Genomic DNA, 19,366 nt, shown 5'->3' with positions numbered 1-19,366 from the left:
TAAGAATTCAGGTTTCCTGTAAACCAGAACCTGAAACCACCGAGTGGACCGTAAGAGGACCAAAAGGTACAGAACAGTCCACTTTAGATCGGACCCCAAAAACCGGACTACGAAGACTGTACTACAGACTGGACTATACGGACCGAACCCCGGAGACCGGACGGAGGACTGAGTCCTGCAGACTGGACCTCAGTCCCTGTCGGTACCTGTTCCTCCCCATCTGGTTTCAGTCCGTCCTCATGATTCATGTCGGTTCGTGGTTCGGTTCGGAGCTGGACTGGCAGCTCATGGTGGCTGAAGTCCTGCTGAAAGCTGGAACCTCCTGTCCGTGTGTACCGGCCCAGACGACCACCTTCGGTCCTTGACCCGATCCCGGAGCTCCGGGACCTCCGCTCGGCTCAGTGGAAACATTATGGAGTCCAGGATGAGACCAACATGGCGGCGGAGACCGAGCTGGACCTGAATGCGACATAAACGGATCTGAACCGGCCGGTTCGTCCGGACAAACGCCAGCAGCGGAGTCCGAACCGAACAGAACCGAAGGCTGCTCGGCAGGTTGGACCAGTTCCGTGGCGGATCGGACCGGCCGATGACCTCCCGGTAGACTCTCTTATGGCGGCGGCACGCGGCGGACCAGGAGCCACTCCTCGGTCCGGGACTTCCGTCTGTCCCGGTTCGGCTCCATAACCGACACACTCGTTGGTCCCGGCGGCCAAGCGAGGACTCGAGGGCGACCCAACAGGTCCCGGACGGCGGCTCGGAGCTCTGCTGTCCGTAATACTTTAAAACAGGTGGCGCCAGCAAGATGGCGACCGAGCCTGCGCAGTGAGAGCCGATGACGTGCCATCGGAGAACACCGCGTGTTGTTTTCCCTCCTCCGTTAGACAGACCACCGTGTCGGTGAGGAGCTCCGACCGACGGACTGATTCACCGCGAGGCTCAGTGCGCCCCTCCCCCCCTCAGAAGGTAAAGCCCCGGTGCTGTACCGGAGCACGTGGAGCCCCGGGACAGACCTGGGGGAGGGCTCACCGGGGAGCCGGACTGGACTGGACTGGCCTCGGCCTGCTGCTAGCTGGTTAGCCGGTTAGCTCCACTTTCTCCAAGTATCTCTCAAAGTGTCGGTAACACCGGCGGAGTGAAACTGGTCCGACCTGGACCCGACCTCGGTATTTTCTTTTAGTCAAACCAGTCAGATGTTTCAGCTTCAGCCATCACAGCAAACAGAACTGTTTATCCGAGCCCAGCTTCCTCCAACATCTCAGACAGAGACCTGATTCCCCAAAGGCCTGAATCCTTCCTGCTGCAGAACCTCTTCAGGTCTGGACCCCCCAGGCCTCAGGACCCCCTGACAGAGAAACCTGTCTGCTCTGGGCTGAGTTCAGTCCTTCAGTGGTTGTATTGCATGCTTTGGTTTGTTTGAATACGTAATTAGGTGTTGTGCTAAGCTAACCAGACTACCTCTGGGCAGGTAGCGCAGTTTGTTAGCTGTATCTTCTTGTTAAAGGATCTTGAACCAACATTGCTGGTTTTGGGTATAATCAACAAATCACACCAGCAGTTTCAAACCAACAATATGTTGGTCTGTCTCACCTTCCCAGCTCCATTTCCACAGTATCATTTGTAGAAATGGGTTGTTTCCTAAAGGACTGACAGAAGGGAATCGTGATCCTGTTTTTAGAGGCGGACTAAAGCACATTTGCTGTGTGTCCATGTTAATGAAGGAATGTGTCCCCAACAGAATATCAGCCAAGTCCCGGCTTGCTTCATGGAGCCAACATTTGGTTGAGGACAAACACAAATGTCTCCACTGGTATCAGGAACCTGTGGGCAAAATCACAGCTGGCCAGAGTTTTCATTGTCTCCATGGGGAATCTGTGTGGTCCACAATGTGAACAAGGAGAATCTCCACAAAGTCTGTTACTTCAACTCAAGTCGAAGGCCTTTCAAGTCTCTTGATTTTTGCTGATATTGTTCTTTCTGACACTTTAAAACATCTCTTCTCATTACAAACTGTGTCGGAAATAATTGGCTTGGTTTTTGCGCTGTTTTTATGAGACAGGTCTGGTTCTCCTCATTGAAGAGACCGAGCTAGACGGACAAAGGTGTCTTGTTCTGTAGCTGGTTGAATGGTTGGTGTTAGGGCTGGGCGTTATGGCTAAAAAATAAAATATCAGATTTTCTCAAGTCAATTTACAATTTTAACCAATTTTGTCTTCCCTAAAAACAAACTACAACTGACAAAAGTAATGAAAAACCAAATTTTATTTTATTTTTATTTTCTCTTCTGGGAATTGAACAGAACTTCCCTGTTTCCAAAAAGTTCTTATTTCTTTTTAATGTTTTTTGGGGACTTTTTTTTTTTTTTTTTTTAACCCTTTACTTAGTGAGTCGCAGAGAGGGCAACATGAAGTAGGGGCTAGGTGGGGGGATGTCACACAGCATATGTCCCCAGGTTGGAGTCAAGCCCCTGACACTGCAATCGCATGGTGTACATGCTAAGCATGTGACCATTTTCTCCATTTGGTATTTTCTGGCACATTGTGAGTTGAGTGCCAATTTTGTCCAAGTGGAATGTCTGTACATTGCTGCCCAAAATGGTGAACCCAGCTGCCAATTATTGTCGCATGACAAGCTCAGCGCAATCTGAACTACAAGAGTGGAAACGGAGCATTGGCAATGCAAGTTAAAGAGAAAACTAATTTTCATTAAAAACTGAGTTTAAACATCGTGTCAAACTAAATTTGAATGACTCGACTTATCGACCGGACATAGTTCATGTCCAGCTCACTCAGGCTGCAGTTGGCGAGTTAGCTAGCTGCTAAATCGCAAGTTAATTGGCAACTTGCTGTCAAAAATTGATTAACCTTAAAAGTACATCACAGGATAAAGATCATCTACAATACAAGATTGTCTGATCACCCAGCTCTAGTTTGTAGCTTTGATCTAACTACAGCAGCTTCATATGAGGACTCAGGTCGTTTTGACTGACTGACAGTCAACTACTTGCTGTTGATCATTGTAAAGTTGCTCAGTTGATCAGGAGCCTCGTTTGTTCTGAACTTTCACTGACAACACATTTTGGTTCTGTTTCAGTCTTTCCTTTGACTTGTACAATAAGAGCTAACAACAGCTAATCAGGTTCATCGCTTTTGTTTTTCAGGATTCTTTCCAGAATCATCGTGTCAACATGTAAAAAGTGAAATCCTCGGATCCTTTAGATGCCTGGGACTTGTTCATGGCTTCTAAGAAGAAGCAGAAAGACATGGTATTCCATCCCAAAGGGGCAGCTACCCCAACTACAGCTGACCAGCCACCTGCATGTTTTGTTGTTCCTAAATCAGGCCAGGCAGGCGAAGGCAGGATGGAGCGAAGCACCAGCTCAACCAATGACGAGCCAGATATAACGCTAAAATCCAACGTGTGCTCATCAAGGCAAACAATCAGGACCTCCGGTGGACTTCCTGCTTTGAAGCATTCCACCAGTTTGAACCCTCGTTCAAACAACCTGTCACCTGATTGCACCTTTAAAGGCATCAGAGTCACGCTGGACAACAACAGTATGTGGAACGAGTTCTTCAGATGTAAAACAGAGATGATTTTGACTCAACAAGGCAGCAGGATGTTCCCCTACTGCCGCTTTCGTATCTCTGGTTTGCAGCCATCTAGAAAATACTCTTTGATCATGGACATTCAGCCATTCGACAACAGTCGTTATCGATGGACTGGCAAGAACTGGCAAGTTGATGGAAAAGCAGAGGTTCTTGTCAAGAGTCCATCCTTCGCTCACCCAGAGTCACCATCTACTGGTCAACACTGGATGCAGAATCCAGTGTCCTTTTACAAGATGAAGCTGACAAACAACATCTCAGACCAAGAGGGGAACACCGTCCTGCACCCGATGCACCGCTACTTACCACGTCTGCATGTTGTCCCAAACGACAAAGCTGCTAAAGACATAAAGCTAAACAGTCCCAGTGTTGTCACGTTCACCTTCCCCCAGACTGAGTTCATGGCAGTCACTTCTTACCAGAATTCACAGTTTGCTCAGCTCAAGGTCGACTATAACCCATTTGTGAAGGGCCTGAAGGAGGATGTGTCGAGTTCATGGGCTCTGAAGCTAAAATTGAACTGTGGCAATGATTTGCACAAAGATGATTCAACAACCAATGAGAAACATCCTGTGAAGAAGAGCTTGAAGTCTTTGCTCACTAATCACAAACTTCGAAGTACAAAGGCAGCAGACTCAAAACCTTCAGTGTCAGATGACCTCCAGGAAAACGCCACCACAAACAAAGATCATTCAGCTGCCAAAGTTCCTGCCGAAACTCAGCGGTAAGAGTCCCACTTTGATAGACAAGATGACGTCATCTTCAGGTTATTTGTACCAAAGATCTGGAAAACAAAACAAAGATCAGAAATTAACAAGTGTCCATTTGCATTTCTAAAGTACATTAAAATGTTGTTTTATGGCAACATAAACAATAATTTACTATTTATTTTGTGTGTCCTCCATCAGCTGTCTCTGATGGTTCTTCCTGTTTCCTCCTTATCAGCTGATTTGTCCAATCTGAAACTGACTTCAGTGATAAACTGATGAGCCAAGTTAGTTCAGATCTGGATCAATCTGACTCTCTGACTGGAGCTCTGCTGCTTTCATTCTGTGTGTTTATCCATCCATTCTCATCCTCCATCTTTGATAGTGACATCTAGAGTCATGTCTCTACATCGGACGCTCCTATAGGCTCCATTTGGGTGATGTCACAGACAATCAGAGGCCTAGCTGTCAAAGTCTGTGGATCAGTCCTGTATGTTTGAGTTTATTGTGCTGACAGAATAAAGACAATCAGATAGTTGGAGCTGAATTTTAATCATTACTACGCCAAAGAATGAGCAGAACCCCTGATCAGATAAAGATAGAAACTTCAGATCACCTGTAGAACGACTCAAACACATGGAACTTTTCTTTTCTTTGGAAAAGAAGGAAACATTGCGTTTTTAGTGAGTTCTTTTTTTGTGAGCTTCTCTCTCTAATTTGAGAACAGAGTCTGAACTGAGTCAGTCAGAATCAACTGAGTCTGAAGATGAGACTTAAAAAAAAAAAAAATGAAAAAAGTAATTAAATCCAAATGTGAGTGAAGAACTGATGGTGTACTCCAGCTGTCTGTATTAATGGCAGCAGTTATTAAGATTCTCTTATCTATATATATTTCTCTTCAAAATACAACATCCAAACTAGAGCACAGCTCTGCAATTTTCTAAAGAAAGTGTCCAGCAAGATGAGTCGTGTGGAGGAGGAAACAGAGGTAATGAGGTAATGGGATAACCCTTTTACTGTCCAAAGACATAAGGTCTAGATGGAACCAGGATCTCAGTTGGTCCGTCTGACTTCAGCTTGACTCTGGTTTTCACCTGTCAACAGGTAAATCACCATGGTAACTGATGCTGAGCTCCTGACCTGCCCCAGAGCAGATCAGGACTCGTCAACAACTACTGACCATCATGTGATCATGTTTCATGTTTGTGATGGTAATTGTCACCTGAATGCGCTTGTACCTGAACAGGTGAAGCTGTTCCGTAGTTTAGGCCTGATACATGAGTTTTAAGTTGTCCAGGTGAATGAAGCTTGGCTCTGATGGAATAATGTTGGCAATTATAGTCAGTGATGTCATCTCTGAGGTGTTGATGGTGACCTTTTCAGTGATGTGATGTTTGTGTTTTGTCGTTCAGCACTTGTCCAGCTCAGAAACTCTTCTCTGAGCTGATCCGGGAGGCGCATGTTTCACTGCAGCGATGTGACCTGGAGCCGCTGGGCTGCAGTAACATAACCGAGCCCACTGATGGTGTCACTGTCACAACAACGCCTGATAAAAAAGGCCTAACCTTGCTAAAGAACAAAGTTAAGGAAGAACAAGGCCTTTTGAATTCACCGAACAACCAGCATAAACCTGAAGCTCCATCAGAGGTGAACGTGAAGCTGCATAAGCGGCCTCGGCCTCTGCCTCTGCCAGCCCTTGCTCTTTTTTTGAAGCAGCATTCAGCAAAATCCAAAAATACCAAAAACAATCAGGACTCCCGTCGTCCAGCTTGTCCTATGGAGCCTCAGAATGGATCACTGAGATCTGCTGCAGCAGATCTCCCAGCTGATCATGCCACAAATACAGCTGGTCCCTTGAAGGGCTGCTCTGGAGATTTGACCGAATTGGACCAGATGGCCTCTGAGCATGCTGCTGTTCCTCCAGGAGTAATACTATTGAATGTCACCAGAGAAGCAGTTGAAAGTGTGTTTAATCTTCCCAGTTCATCACGATCAGAGCTGAAGGAACCAAGAACTGATGATCCATTGGACCCCATTTCAGTTGCTGAAAGCCCAGATCCAACACAACCAAATGGAGCTCCAGCGTTATCCAACTCAGAACAGCCATCTTGTACTATAGTGATGTCACCATCCACTGTTTCCTCACCTCTTGCTACCTCATCTTCATCACTTATTCTGTCACCTCCTCCTGACACAGTGTTACCAGTCCTCAACTCACCTCAAACACTAAGCGTCAGGGGGCTGTCCATGCTGGGCCCTGACTCCCCCACCAATAAGGGTCATTGTTTGCTTCCTGACCAAGAGTGTTGTTCCTTTGGCTTTGAGCCTTTGTCACCTGTATGCTCTCCAGATGTTTTACCTCCCCTTCCTGCCTCTTTAGCTTTAGAACTTGACCCCAACTCTGAAGCAACACCAAGAGCAATTCCTTCTGAAGGATTTCTACAGAAAGAGGACAACGCTGCGTCTGTATTTAAATGGCACACAGTGTTACAGCCACCTGAGCCATACCTGGCCGCTTCGTTCACAACATGCCAGACCACTTCACAGACACTTCCTTTAGAGCCTGTCTCATCACCATTGTTGCCCTCCCCAACTCTGTCCCACGTCGAAGAGCAAACTCACACTTCCACATCTACGCCCCTCCCTGGTCCTCCATCATTTCAAGAGAGTGAACAGTTGCCACCCTTCACTGCAGACCTGTCCCCCCTCACTCTCCAGTTGCCGCTGTCACCAACCTTTTCTTCACTGGATGGAGAAGGGCTATCTCCCACACCTTCAATTGCAGACCTTGTACACTTTTTTTCCACAAATGAAGACCTTGGCATGGGCGTGGACTTTTCAGGTACCGAAGCAGTGGCCGTTGCTCACCCACCTCCTAATACAGTTGACGCAAACGCACAGGAGTCATCTCAGAAAGTGCAAACTGTCCCACGTAACAAACCCTGCAAGCGTAAGAGGAAGTCTCGGCGGCAAAAGCTTGCCCAGATGAACACGGATCCAAAGCCTGATGACTCCACCTACACCAGCATGCAGCCTAACCTGGAGGAAGTGGAGGAGCAGTTATTTATCTCATTCACGTCAAAGGTAAAAGTCTGGATTTGTCTGTAACACAGTATGTCATCAGTACGATAGCAGGTATAGTGAACTTGGGTCCACTGCAGGGAGCAACAAGAGGACTTTAGACTGCTGATAACACTAACCTCATTTTTTAGGAAGCCCTTAAACTCCACATTCCAGCCTCCTCTGAAGGAAACGTCCCACAGCCCCAGATGACACTTGAAGGTCATGTCACACAACCTGTGGACCCACCTGAGAATGGTGACATTATCCATTTATCGCTCTCAGACAATATATATGTTTTACCATTATGTGGGAGGGGTTTAGTACAGTTACTTTAGTACAGAACAGTCAGGAATGAGCTTAGCATAATGTTAGGAAGCCAGGAAACTGCTATTAACAGAAGAAAAAAAATCTGTCAACCAGCTGTTTCAGATGTGTCTCCGTTAGCATTATATGTTGTACTCTGTTAGCTTGCAAGCTGACAACTTTGACCTAACTGAGCTAATGCACAAAAAAGCTAGCTGATCTTAACTAGAATGATTAGCAAACAGGAAGTGGAAGCTAACATGTCATGGTGATTCTGCCAAATTCCTGGAACCAGGACTGACATCCTCGCTGTCAAACTGTTGGTGTCCAGCAGAGACTCAGGAGCTGAGGATTGCTACCGGACAGAAGCATCTCCTCAGAGACCTGAGGCTGATGAAGCACAAACAAGTCATTCACCCTGTGCTGCAGGAAGGTGTGTACCATGTGATCTGATTTTGTCTGTCACTTGCTGAGGATTTCTCTCAGGCTGCAGAACTTCACCCAGTTTACTCCAGTATTCAACCTTCCTTGCACATGACACAGTGAGATTGTGATGGCATCACTGAGTCGGGGACTGATCAGCCAATCAGGTCTTTGTTTCCTGGTGGATTCAGTTATCTGTATTGGTCTTTACCTGTTTCTGTCAAATTAGCAGAAACATTCTCACACAGAAATCAAATGAAAAGTGATTTGGGGGGGGTGACTCCTCCCACAGACAAACTGATGGCTGCTCTGTCTTGTCTGTCAAACTCAGTGGGTCTGAAGATGAACCTGCTGGACTCCACTCTGGCCATAGACCTCCAGTACCTGGGAGTCCGCCTGCCCCTGCCCCCACCTGGAGTTAGTCTGGAACCGTGGACCCAGGAGCTGCCCCCATCTCAGGGTTTGTACTTTCATGCTGATCTGAGCTGGACCTGAACCCTGTCCAGTGTCTGAGACTTTGATTGGATCAGTGAGTCAGTCACTGATTCTGGCTCAGGTCTATTCTCATCTGGTCTGTGCTGAGTGCACATCAGGCTAACCCAACTCACAAGGTCAATGTTACGGCTGGAACGACTTAAGAATTAATTCACTGATGTCTATCAGATCCTGAATTTGGACTCTTGTAGATAACTGGTTCCATTCATCTGGTCCCTGTGAGACTGGATCATGTATGTGGACTCTCTGATAGCTATTTCCTTTTTCAGGTGCTGCTGCTGCATTTGTGTCCAGAACAGGGAAAACCACGGACATCACTCAGATCAAAGGCTGGAGGGACAAGTTTAGTCATTCAGAAGCTCCACCCACTGCCTCGTCAGCCAGACCTGAAGGTAACCAGACTCCACCAGACTGGGCTCTGTGTCGAGAATAGTCTAGATCATCACATCTTGACCCAATGAGACCAGGATGTCTACAGATGAGATCCAGCCATCCCAAAATGTTCAGTTATCAAATCTAGATTCTCAGTGTGCTTGGTGTGGGAGGTAGACTATCAGCCAGGCTCAGAGTTATTTCAGGTTTAGTTTCCAGTCTCACTGGTGTCCAGACCATTTGAGACAGTAAATCGGGGGGGACCTGAGACCAGGACCTGGGGTATTCCTGTGTAGTCGCTGGCACTGCAATTTCCCAGTCTGGGATAAATAAAGTATCTATCTATCTATCTATCTGTCTATCTATCTCTCTCTCTCTGATCTTTCTCTTTCTCGTCTTGCAGCTGGTCCCACTTCAGAGCCAAAGAAGAACCTATCTGCTTTCTGCAGTGACATGCTGGACCAGTACCTGGAGAGCGAGGGGAAGCTGATGGATGAGCGAGCCTCCAGCTTCTCTCCCCCTGCGGTGCCGGTGGTCTACGAACTGCCCACCCAGAGTGCCAGCTACGTCAGGACCTTGGACAGCGTCCTGAGAAAACATGGCACTGGCTCCGCAGACCTCATATCAGGATTCGTTCCCCCCTCCAAGAGACCTAGACTGTCTCTGAGACAGATGAAAACCTCCAGGAGAAGAGAACGCAAACACAGAGGTCCTAAACGCACCAGACACAGACCAGAACCTACAGCTGACCCACTTGCAGCACCTAATCCAGCTGGACCAAACCTGATCACTAACAAGCAGGTAGTCCTAACCTCAGCCCAACACTTGCCATCAAAACACACAACAACCCTCCCTGGACTGCAGAGGCCAAGAAAGAAGCAGCTCAAGGTACTATTGGACCACTCAGAACCGCTATCCCCCCTCCCTCAGACTCCCATCTTCAAGAAGCGGAAGAAGCTCAAATCCAAAACCACATCCAATACTCTTAGCCACACCAAATCCAAAGGCACACCACTGGGCCCCTCCAAAGACCTCACTCCTCTGGACTTGGACTTTGAGTTAGCAGCTAGAGCTGATCAGGATCAAGGACCTGTAATCACCAGAGCTACATTGAGACTGAAAGACCTGGAGGACAGCGTGGTCTGGGAAGGACGAGCCAGGACCAGCGTTACAGCAGAGAGGGCCACTATCGCCCTGACGTCACTGTTTACACTGATGGTAGGACACAAACCACGGTCAAACCAAAGTCCAAAGTCCAAACCAAAACAGTTTAGGGATTAGGGTCTGATCCAGACCACAACAGGATCAGGAACACTGTGAGCAAATGCACAATAATTAGTCAGTTAGTTTATGATTTGATGTCCTGACATCAATGTGATGTCAACGCAGCCAGGTTAGACATTGAAGTGTTTTGTTCCTCGGTGTAAGGCCATCTGGCTCTGACCGGTTCCTCTGGTTTCTGCTCCCCCACTCCCAGGGCTTTGTCAGTGAGAACCCCACCACTCCCATCCAGCTGGTGCGGAGACGTGCACCCCCCTGTCTGAATGAGTTCTGCCGGTTGGGCTGCGTCTGCACGGCTCTGACTCACAGCTCCAGGCTTGGACATTGCGGCCGGCCTCACTGCATGTTCAGCTGCAGCTGCCTCAAACAGACTGTGGTCCTCCTCAAGAACCTGGAGGCGCTTGAGTCTGCCCCCCCCCAACCATCAGGAAGCAGGAGGAAGAGGAGGAGGATGAAGATGGCCTACGGTAAGTCCTCTCAATTTGCTTCTTTTTGCTAAGATAAGCCAGCCAGTGGCTATAGCTTCATATTAGCCTGAGCTCTGAGTGCTGTGCTCACTGACCACAGAGCAGTTGGAGCTCTGTGGTCATGTGGTCCTCCTGTGATTCACATGGTCTGAACATCCTCTCCTGTCTGACCCGTAGTTCTGAAGGAGGCGGACAGCGTTTCCCAGCCTGCCAAGCAGATCCGGATTTTGTGGAAAAGAGATGGTAAAGACTCAGACCCTGATCCAGTCCACGCCCCTGAGCCAGCCCCCTTGGCCCTGCCCATTGTAAGGATCACCTATCATGCAAAGACTGCCATGATGCTGAGGGTCAACTGTTTGACCACTGTGTGTTTGTGTGTGTGTCTCTGTCTGTCTGTCTGTCCAGAAGAGCAGAGAGAACAGAAGCTGTGCCAGGAGCAGAGTTTTTCAAGGAAAGACAAGGAGCCAGAAACAGAAGGTAGGAATGGTCATCCTCGTTCTTTGACATCTAGGGTCATGTTTCTACGTCAGACGCTCCTATTGGCTCCGGTGGGTGATGTCACAGCCAAGCCGAGTCTCTGGATCAGTCCTGTTTCTGAGTTTATTGTGTTGACAGAATAAAGACAATCAGATATTTGGAGCTGATTTTTCATCATTACTGGTCAGATAAAGATAGAAACTTCAGATCAGCTCTAGAACGACCCAAACACATGAAAAGAAGGAAAGTTTAAGGTTTGTTTAATTTGACAGGAGAAGGACGTGTGGTCATTTTATGTTCCATCATGACATTGCTCAGACATAGATGCCTGTCATGTTTCTTTTAGGACAATGTGATGTCCAAACCAGTCCGACTAAAACCTTTGAAACAGAGAGACCTGACCCTGAAGAGGACCAAGACCAGACCCTTCTGTCCCCCTACAAGTAGGTTTACTAATGCTAACTCCCTTCATGCCTAGAAGATCTGTGAAAATAATAATGGCTTCTCCTTCCGCAGGTGAACCAGCTCAGCCAGCTCCTTCCCACAAGTCCCCCCCCCACCTCCCTCGTTCCTCTCCTCCCCCTTCTCCCTCAGAGCCAACCCCAAAGCCGTCGAAACGCCTCATCATCTTGGCGGAGTGTAAATGGGCAAGTGATGCTGACAGAAACCATGTGTTGAGGAAGCTATGTGAGGCAATGGCTCAGGACCGACTGGAAAGTCGCTTCTGGATCAGACAGTACCTCATCAGTCCCATCAGCCAGACCACAGAGGAGAGCGGCACCGACTGCTGCATCCAATACAGGGTCCACATCTCCAGACCCTCAGTGGACCGAGAGAGACCAGCAGCACTGCTCAGACCACAACCACAAGCACGCCAGAGAAAGAAGAAACCACACAAGACACACGTTAGTGACAAACTGAACTCTTCATCAGCTAGACCTGATTGGATCCAGTTTTCCAGGGTTTCAGATGTGTGTTCAGTCACTGAGCAGCATTACGTGGAAATACTAATTAATAGTAAATGTTAATTATGGATTATTGATCCTGCTGCAGGGGCGGGGCGTCAGAGGGTCACAGGGTCACAGGTTCAGGGGATCACAGTGTCGGCACCCAGCTGCAGGTGGTTGTGTTGGATCATCTTATACATACGTTGCCCCAGAGGCAGAATGTAGCCACTGAGTGAAAGGAGGAGAGGCATCTTGCCACTTTTAGGAGATGCGGGGTGAACACTGTCTGACCGTGTCATGTGTGTCTCTGTAGGACCACCTACAACAAGTGAAACAGGAGGCGGAGCCTCTGGAGGATTGGCAGCGGGAGGTGGAGGACAGTGACACCCAAGAGGAAGTGGCTTCAACGCTTCACCAGGCGCATGTTGCAGAAGAGAGGAGTGGAAGGAAAATAAAGGCAGAGAGGAAGAAGATGGTCAGCATGGCTCTACCATTCCTGACAGGAATCTCTCCTGCTGGATTCCTCTCAGCCAATAGGAAGCAGCCAGGAGGGACAGACCATCTGGTCCAGGTAAGCACTCCTTACATGGCCATGACAGGTATCATCACCGACTTTAATGAACAAAGACACAGACAACGTTTCCAATCTGACTGCACACCTGGTGACAATAATAACAACAACAACATCAACAACAGGAACACAGCCTCTCCCTTCCACCTGTCAGGTCAACGGGAAGCTCTATCCTCTTGCTAAGATCCAGTTGGGAAGGATGGGGGCACTCCATCCAGCAAACCGTTTGGCAGCTTACCTGACTGGCAGGGTGGGGTCCAACAGGAAGCAACCAGGCTGTCCTTCATCCTCCCCTCAGACTCAGAGTCCAGCACCACCGCCTGAGGCTGTCCGATCCACTTCATCTGTCCTCACTGACCCACCCAGTCTCGTCCCACCCCCCTATGCCTCAGGTGAGCACCTTGCCTCGGATCAATCTCGTGGTCCCTCTGAGGCTGCAGTCCTTAGTTTGTACCTCAGCTGCTGATGACCCCGATTCTGTGTTGCAGACTCTGGAGTTCAAGGCAGGAATCCCTCTGTGGGCTCAGCGGTTCCTGGAAACTCCCAGCTGTTGATTCAGGTCCCAGCTCCTGTGAAGGTCCCAGTGTTGGGTGTGGCTCCGCCCCCCTCCAGTCAGAGGATGGTCCTGCAGCTGGTCCAGGCGCATTCAGGGATCCAGTACTACCGCAAACCGGATGGGAAGCTGGTCCAGCTGATACCCCTGAGCCAACTAAGACCAGTAAACTCAAAGCTGCCTGTCCAGACAGGTAAGGTGACATCACTGATGACATCGCTGAGCAACAGACTCATCACCAGCTGACAAGTTTCTTTCTCCCCCCCCTCCAGGTGTCCCTGTTGCATCTTGTCAGGCCCCACCCATCAGACAAACATCCCCACAGGCCTCAGTTAACAGCCCCCCATCTTCCTCCTCCTCCACCCTCTCTGGCCTCAAGTCCTTTTCTGTATCAGCCCTCCCTGCTCCCCTCACACCTGCCTCTGGTTTCCTGTCTCAAAAGGGGACATGCACCTTCAAAATCCTCCCCACTGCTTCCAACAAAGATCCACTCATCTTCACCTGCCCTAGACTTCCCCCCTGCCTCCCCACCAAGGTGACGAAGGCTGTGAGCTCCTTCACCCTTGTCTGTCCACATCCCAAATCCCCCAACTCCCCAGCCAATGTCATCTCCCTCAAGCCCTCTTCCTGTCAGGGGGTGGAGCTGGGAGTTAAAACAGTGTCAGTGTCAGCAGTTGCTGGTCCTGGGGGAGGGTCGGCCCCTCAGAAACCTACTTCACCTCAGGCCCCCGCTATCCTCCAGAATCCCTCAGAGAACACCCACAGAGTTGGATCCACCCAGCTTCACACTGCAGGCTCAGAATTCACACCTGTACATACAGTGTACCCCCCCATTGAGCCTGAGCCAGCACGCAACCCCGTTGACTTAGACATCATCTGTGTGGATGATGAGATGGGGTTGGTTACCACGGAGACAAAGTCAAAGGAGGCAATTGGGTCATCGAGCGGTGAGACGGAAAACTCGTCTGATATGGAAGATGATTTGTTGAGCGAAGAGGAGAAGGAGACGAGCAACAACACAAAGGTAGGTCCACAGTTTCGTCAACATCAATATCATCATTGTCACTGAAGAAGGGGCAGAGCTCACCTCACCAAACACCTTTACATTTCCCTTAAGGTTAGTTTGGGTTTACTTCAAATGATCACTTGCGTAAGGCTGACCTGGTCACCAAAAGACTTTTATTGAGTCTGAGACCAGGAGAAACCCTGAACCAAGGCCTGGGTCTTGAACTGCCTCCTAGGTATGAAGGTCTACAGGTGGATAACATGATGTCACCAAATATCTCATGTTACATGACCTCTGAACAGGTGTAGTGGACAGTTTAAATGTTACCAGCTTCACTAATGTGATGACAGGTATCAAAAGCTAGTGGCAGTCAATCGGCTGTCTCCATGGAAACAGAAGCATGGCATTGGCATAAATCTGCTGGGAATCAATTTCCGTGGAACAACCTTAAGTCCGTCAGCTATGGAGAAATGAAACCTCAAGTCCCACTGAGGTAAAACACTTGAGGTGTTTAGTGTCTGTTCAGATCTGGATTTTAATCGGGACAAAGACCTGATGTGACTCAGTTTGATGTCACTTCCTCATCTCTGTTCCTCCACAGTAAAACTCTAGGCTGCAGTTTCCATCAGTGTGTGTTCATCTGTATATGGGTGTGTGTTTGATGTGGTGCTGTTTGTGCACAGAGACACATTCACAACACGTTGGAGAGACTTCGTCGGGTGAAGCTGCTGCAGCTGTTCGCTCATCTGAGGAAAGAGCTGGCACTGAGCCACAACAAGACCTCCAAGATCTGCACCCTTAACCGGGTCAGGCCAGGACTCACTGTTAGACATCTTAGTTAACCATTGAACCAGAACCAGGACCAACAAATGTGTGATTGTGTTGCAGGCGGTGCAGGTGATCCAGGACCTGAGGGAAACTGAGGTGGATCTGAAAAGGAAGAAGAGGACACTGATGGAGAGGAGGGATGAGTTCCTCTCCACTCTGGCTCCACTAGCAGGTCTGAAGGCTGCACCTCCCACAGCAGAGACAAATCCTTCAGACCTGACACCAGGTCAGTCCTTCAGACAACATTCTGGGGACATGTCAATCATGTTGTCTCTGTAACTGTGGTCCTGGTTCTGACCAGGAGACCAGAGTCTGCCTGAGGTCTCGTCTCTGATGGGAGGTGGTCACAGCAAATTCTTTGTCTGGGCTGAGATGTGGCATATGGTGGTCTACAGCTGAGACCAGTTCAGAGGGCTCTCAGACACAGTGTGTGTTGTGTGTGTTCAGATAAGAGCAGCAAGTCAAAGACAGGGACCGAGACCAGAGCAGGTCCGGAAGAGGTGAATCAGTCGGAGCAGGCGGAAGGCCCATCTAATGTGGACGACGATGATGTCACTGTGGTGAGAAACGGCTCGGTTATTGTCGGCAGGTGTTCTGATGACATGCTCCCTGACCACAGTTTCTCTGTGTTTGCGTCAGGAGGCTGTGGAACCTGTGGACAACAACAGTCCCCTGTCCAATGAGAGGAGACCGGAGAAGATAATGAAGGACACAGAGTAAGAGCCAACAGTAAATACAACAAATTCACGGTGACATAGAGTGAATGATGTTCTCCCTCTGTCTCCATGGAAACAGAGGTGAACAAAAGGAGCCAATCAGGAGAAACCTCTGTGAGAATAAACAGGTGACTGTTCTCTGTCAACAGAGCTCAGAGTGTCAGTGCTGCCTTCAGAGACCTCAGAACTGTAATGAATTCCAAACATTCTTCAAAGACTCTTCTGTTGGCACAGGTGAGACAGGTATCTCTATCCTTTCACAGTAAAAGCCTAGTCTGCTTTTTCCTGGCAGGCTTTTGTGATGTGGTGTAGAACTGAACCAGCTGTTTGGTTTTTCAGGCTCTTGATCAGATCATGACTCTGAAGGCTGAGATGAATTCCCTGAAGAGTCTGAAGATCCTTCTGAAGCAGAAGAGAGACACTTACATCAGAAAGATCTCCCAAAGATCAGGTGAGTCTGTGATGTCATCCAAACAAACTTCACCTCTAACCTGTAGGCGGGCTCTAACTGGTGTCTGTCTGGCTGCAGGTAAAAGTGAGCACAGTGTCCTGAGGAAGCTGCAGTATCTGTCTTCCAAACAGAAGAAGATGGAGGAGCAGGAGAGAGCAGCCAATGACCTTCCAGCAGCAACAGGGGGTGGGGCCTCTGATTCTCCAGCAGAAGACATTGGAGATGATGACATCATAATAATTTCATCGAACTTACAGCAGCAGACTCCACAGGCTCCTCCCACTCCCATTTCTGTTGCACCCACAGCCACACGTCCTCAAACAGCAGTTAATCAGGAGATTGTGCAGCTGTCAAAGTCCACCTTCACTCGCCCTGCTGTATCCCACAAGGCACCTACGGCGAGGGCCCGGCCTAGGACGATCCCTAACATCCTGTCTCGCAGTAAAAATCCAACTCCACTTTCGCCTGGACTCGCCATGAATGCGGGAGGTAACATGGAGATTGATTCATAGATAATTCATCAACCGGCTGATGTGAGACTAGTTTGGTTTTCAGGGTTCAGTCCATGTGTGTCCGAACAACACGTTACCAGCCCGCTAACTAACCGACCAATCAGCTGACAGATATATTCAACACCTGTTCAAGATTTTCCTGTTACTTTTTCAAATAGTATCATGTTTTCATAAGTTGTTTAATGTTCTTTTACATTGTGCTCCCAGCTCCTCCCTCAGCATGTGAAGCTCCACCCTTTCATACTCTGGTCCCGCCTGAGGTTCTGTCTGTGGTCGGTGCATCGTTGCCCAGACAATCGGTTCTGACTCTGAGCCCGGTGATAGCAGGACCGACAGTTCTACAGATGACTCCGATCCCAGGTACCAACTCACCACTCACTCTGCTGGCTCAACAGCAGCTGATCGCAGCTGATCAGCCGCCCCCTCCCCTTCCCATGGTGCTCTGCACTGCATCGGACCGAGTCAAAGACCAGGACCAGTCTCCATCCCAGACCGACTTGTCTCGGAGCAGAGGGGGGGGCTCTCTGGGACCGAAGAGGCAGCCAGAGGCAGGTGGGGGTGAGACCGAGAGCCTGACTTCCCTCCTAAATGAGATCGTCTTCCTCAACCAGCGGACCATCTCCATGGTAACAACAGAGCGGCTTTCATCTGAGAGAGATGTCACAGAAGGTGAGGCCGAGGACCAGGGCCACACCCGCAGCACTAAAATCTTGCGGCTAGAGTCGGACACTGGCAACTCAGTTACCATGGAAACAGAAGACCAAGGTCCTCGAGGAGGTGTGGATGTGACACAGACTGGACCGACCAATGGGAACAATAAAGTTGATGTCCTGACTCCTCCCCCATTGCTGCAGATGAAAGTGGGTGGGGTAAAAGTTGCAGAACCCACCAACAGCAGCCCAGAGGCAGCAGAGGGGAGGAGCGTGGCAGAGGGGGGACTGGTGGGAGGTGTGGTTTGGAGGCCGATGCCACGGCTAGTTCCTCTGGGGCTGAGAGGAAACACACCCAGCTGACATCACACTGCCTGGCTGATAACGTCACTACAGGCTCTGGAGCTCATCGGGCAGCTGTCAGAGAATGCACTTTGATTGGCTCTTGCTGTTTACTTCCTAAGAAGTGTCATATGATGCACCTGACCACCAATCAGAGGCCCAGCTGTTGCCTTGACAACCATCCTGATGTTTCATTGATGTTTACAGATGTTTTCTGTTTATTTATTTTCTCCATGTTTGTGATTTGAAGGGTGTCATCATGTAACCATAACAACTGTACAAACAGCAGTTTTGGGTAGCAGTTTCTCTTCAGCATCAGATAATTAAGACATTTGTTTATGTTAGTTCCTCTGATAAAGGCATGCGTGAGCGTGCGCATGTGCTTGTTCCTGGTGATGTCATCATGTTGCTGCAGGGCAGTTATTGATTATTGATCAGTATCTGACGCCTTCATCTGTTTGAATGTGACATTAAAATTAAGAAGTCTTTTACTTTGAAACCAACACTGATCTGTTTTTCTTTGAAAAACTTTATGCCTTGAGAAGTTTTTAAAGGTTCATATTTAAATTTAACTTGAATCATAGACTGAGATTCAGTCAAATGAAAAAAAAAAAAAAAAAGATTCCAAAACACTGAACGAGGCGTCCGATCTGGACTCGGCCCATGATGACAGGACAGTCCGAGCTGCTCAGATGCTGTGTTGAAGCAGTTTAATTTTTCAGTTTGTGTCTTAGATTTGTATTTTTTTAACAGAAACTGTCAGAAGTGTTTGTCCCTGAACCCTGATATAAATAAACCTTCACCACAGATGAAAACGAAATGCAGCTTTTATTGTTTCAACCTTTTATGTTTTAGAGCTGATCACTTTTGTGTCTGGATACTTTGTGATAGTCGAATCCCATTTTACCAGCTAATCAACATTTTTATTTGATTAGTTTATCAGTTTTTAGAAGATTTGTAGTAGAAAGTTTAGAAAATTAAATTGAATGTTTGTAATAATATGAAAAATAAGACCAAAAAGAACAGGAAGAAGGTCAAAAGGTCTCGTAATTTGTTGATATGAATAAAGTTAAATTTTTTTGATCTTCATCAGTCCAAGTGAAACACCTGGAGTTTGGAGTAAATAAAGGCCACGCCCGCCAGAGGGGTGAACTACCAGAGATAACGAGCATCCCATCGGTGGTAATCGTCTTGATTTGTCCACCCAGGCTTTCCTCAGCAGGTCTGTGTGTGTTCACATTAAAGGGGGCGTTGAGGCCGATTACGTGCCACATATTTCAGCCAAGAGGAGCAGATTATGATCATGGAGAGCTATGAAGAGTTCAGACCGATAAGAACAGCTAAAAGAACACCGTTTCCACAAACAAGGCAAGAGAGGAAACCTGACAAAAAATGTAGATCCTGTAAGGTGATATAGCCAATATAATATAATTTATCATATAAGTTGAATTCCCTCCCTGACATTGTCTCACAATGAAGGATCCATGGAAATCACTTAGATTAGGGCCAAATCAAACAGATTTATTTGATTTGTCTTATTTGTGATAAAGTCAAAGTCTAATTGGTGTTCTATCAGTTATAGTGCCAGCAGTGC

The 19,366-nt window shown here is 48.2% G+C and overlaps 1 protein-coding gene across 9 annotated transcripts; it reads left to right on the top strand.

Moving 5' to 3' along the window:
* Positions 1-163: 163 nt before the first annotated feature.
* mgaa (MAX dimerization protein MGA a) lies at positions 164-18,592 on the top strand. 9 transcript variants are annotated; one of them, XM_029494652.1, is made up of 25 exons: positions 164-1,075; positions 3,161-4,332; positions 5,728-7,399; positions 7,528-7,633; positions 7,977-8,114; positions 8,436-8,564; positions 8,869-8,991; positions 9,375-10,189; positions 10,449-10,719; positions 10,897-11,024; positions 11,125-11,196; positions 11,543-11,639; positions 11,713-12,101; positions 12,457-12,714; positions 12,869-13,106; positions 13,203-13,460; positions 13,540-14,291; positions 14,957-15,079; positions 15,162-15,327; positions 15,549-15,661; positions 15,741-15,817; positions 15,967-16,051; positions 16,157-16,268; positions 16,347-16,757; positions 16,988-18,592. In XM_029494652.1, exons 2-25 carry the CDS (start codon positions 3,236-3,238, stop codon positions 17,791-17,793), a joined length of 8,436 nt encoding a protein of 2,811 aa, XP_029350512.1. In that variant the 5' UTR covers positions 164-1,075; positions 3,161-3,235; the 3' UTR covers positions 17,794-18,592. The 9 variants fall into 9 exon arrangements, with proteins under 9 accessions (XP_029350512.1, XP_029350511.1, XP_029350508.1 ...); XM_029494651.1 differs by having other exon boundaries at positions 164-1,083; XM_029494648.1 differs by having other exon boundaries at positions 164-1,392.
* Positions 18,593-19,366: the final 774 nt, after the last annotated feature.

The sequence above is a fragment of the Echeneis naucrates genome, chromosome 22 (genome assembly GCF_900963305.1).
Source record: "Echeneis naucrates chromosome 22, fEcheNa1.1, whole genome shotgun sequence".
Taxonomy (NCBI): domain Eukaryota; kingdom Metazoa; phylum Chordata; class Actinopteri; order Carangiformes; family Echeneidae; genus Echeneis; species Echeneis naucrates.
The sequence above is the reverse complement of the archived record's forward strand: the minus strand, read 5'-3'. Positions and strand labels throughout refer to the sequence as shown.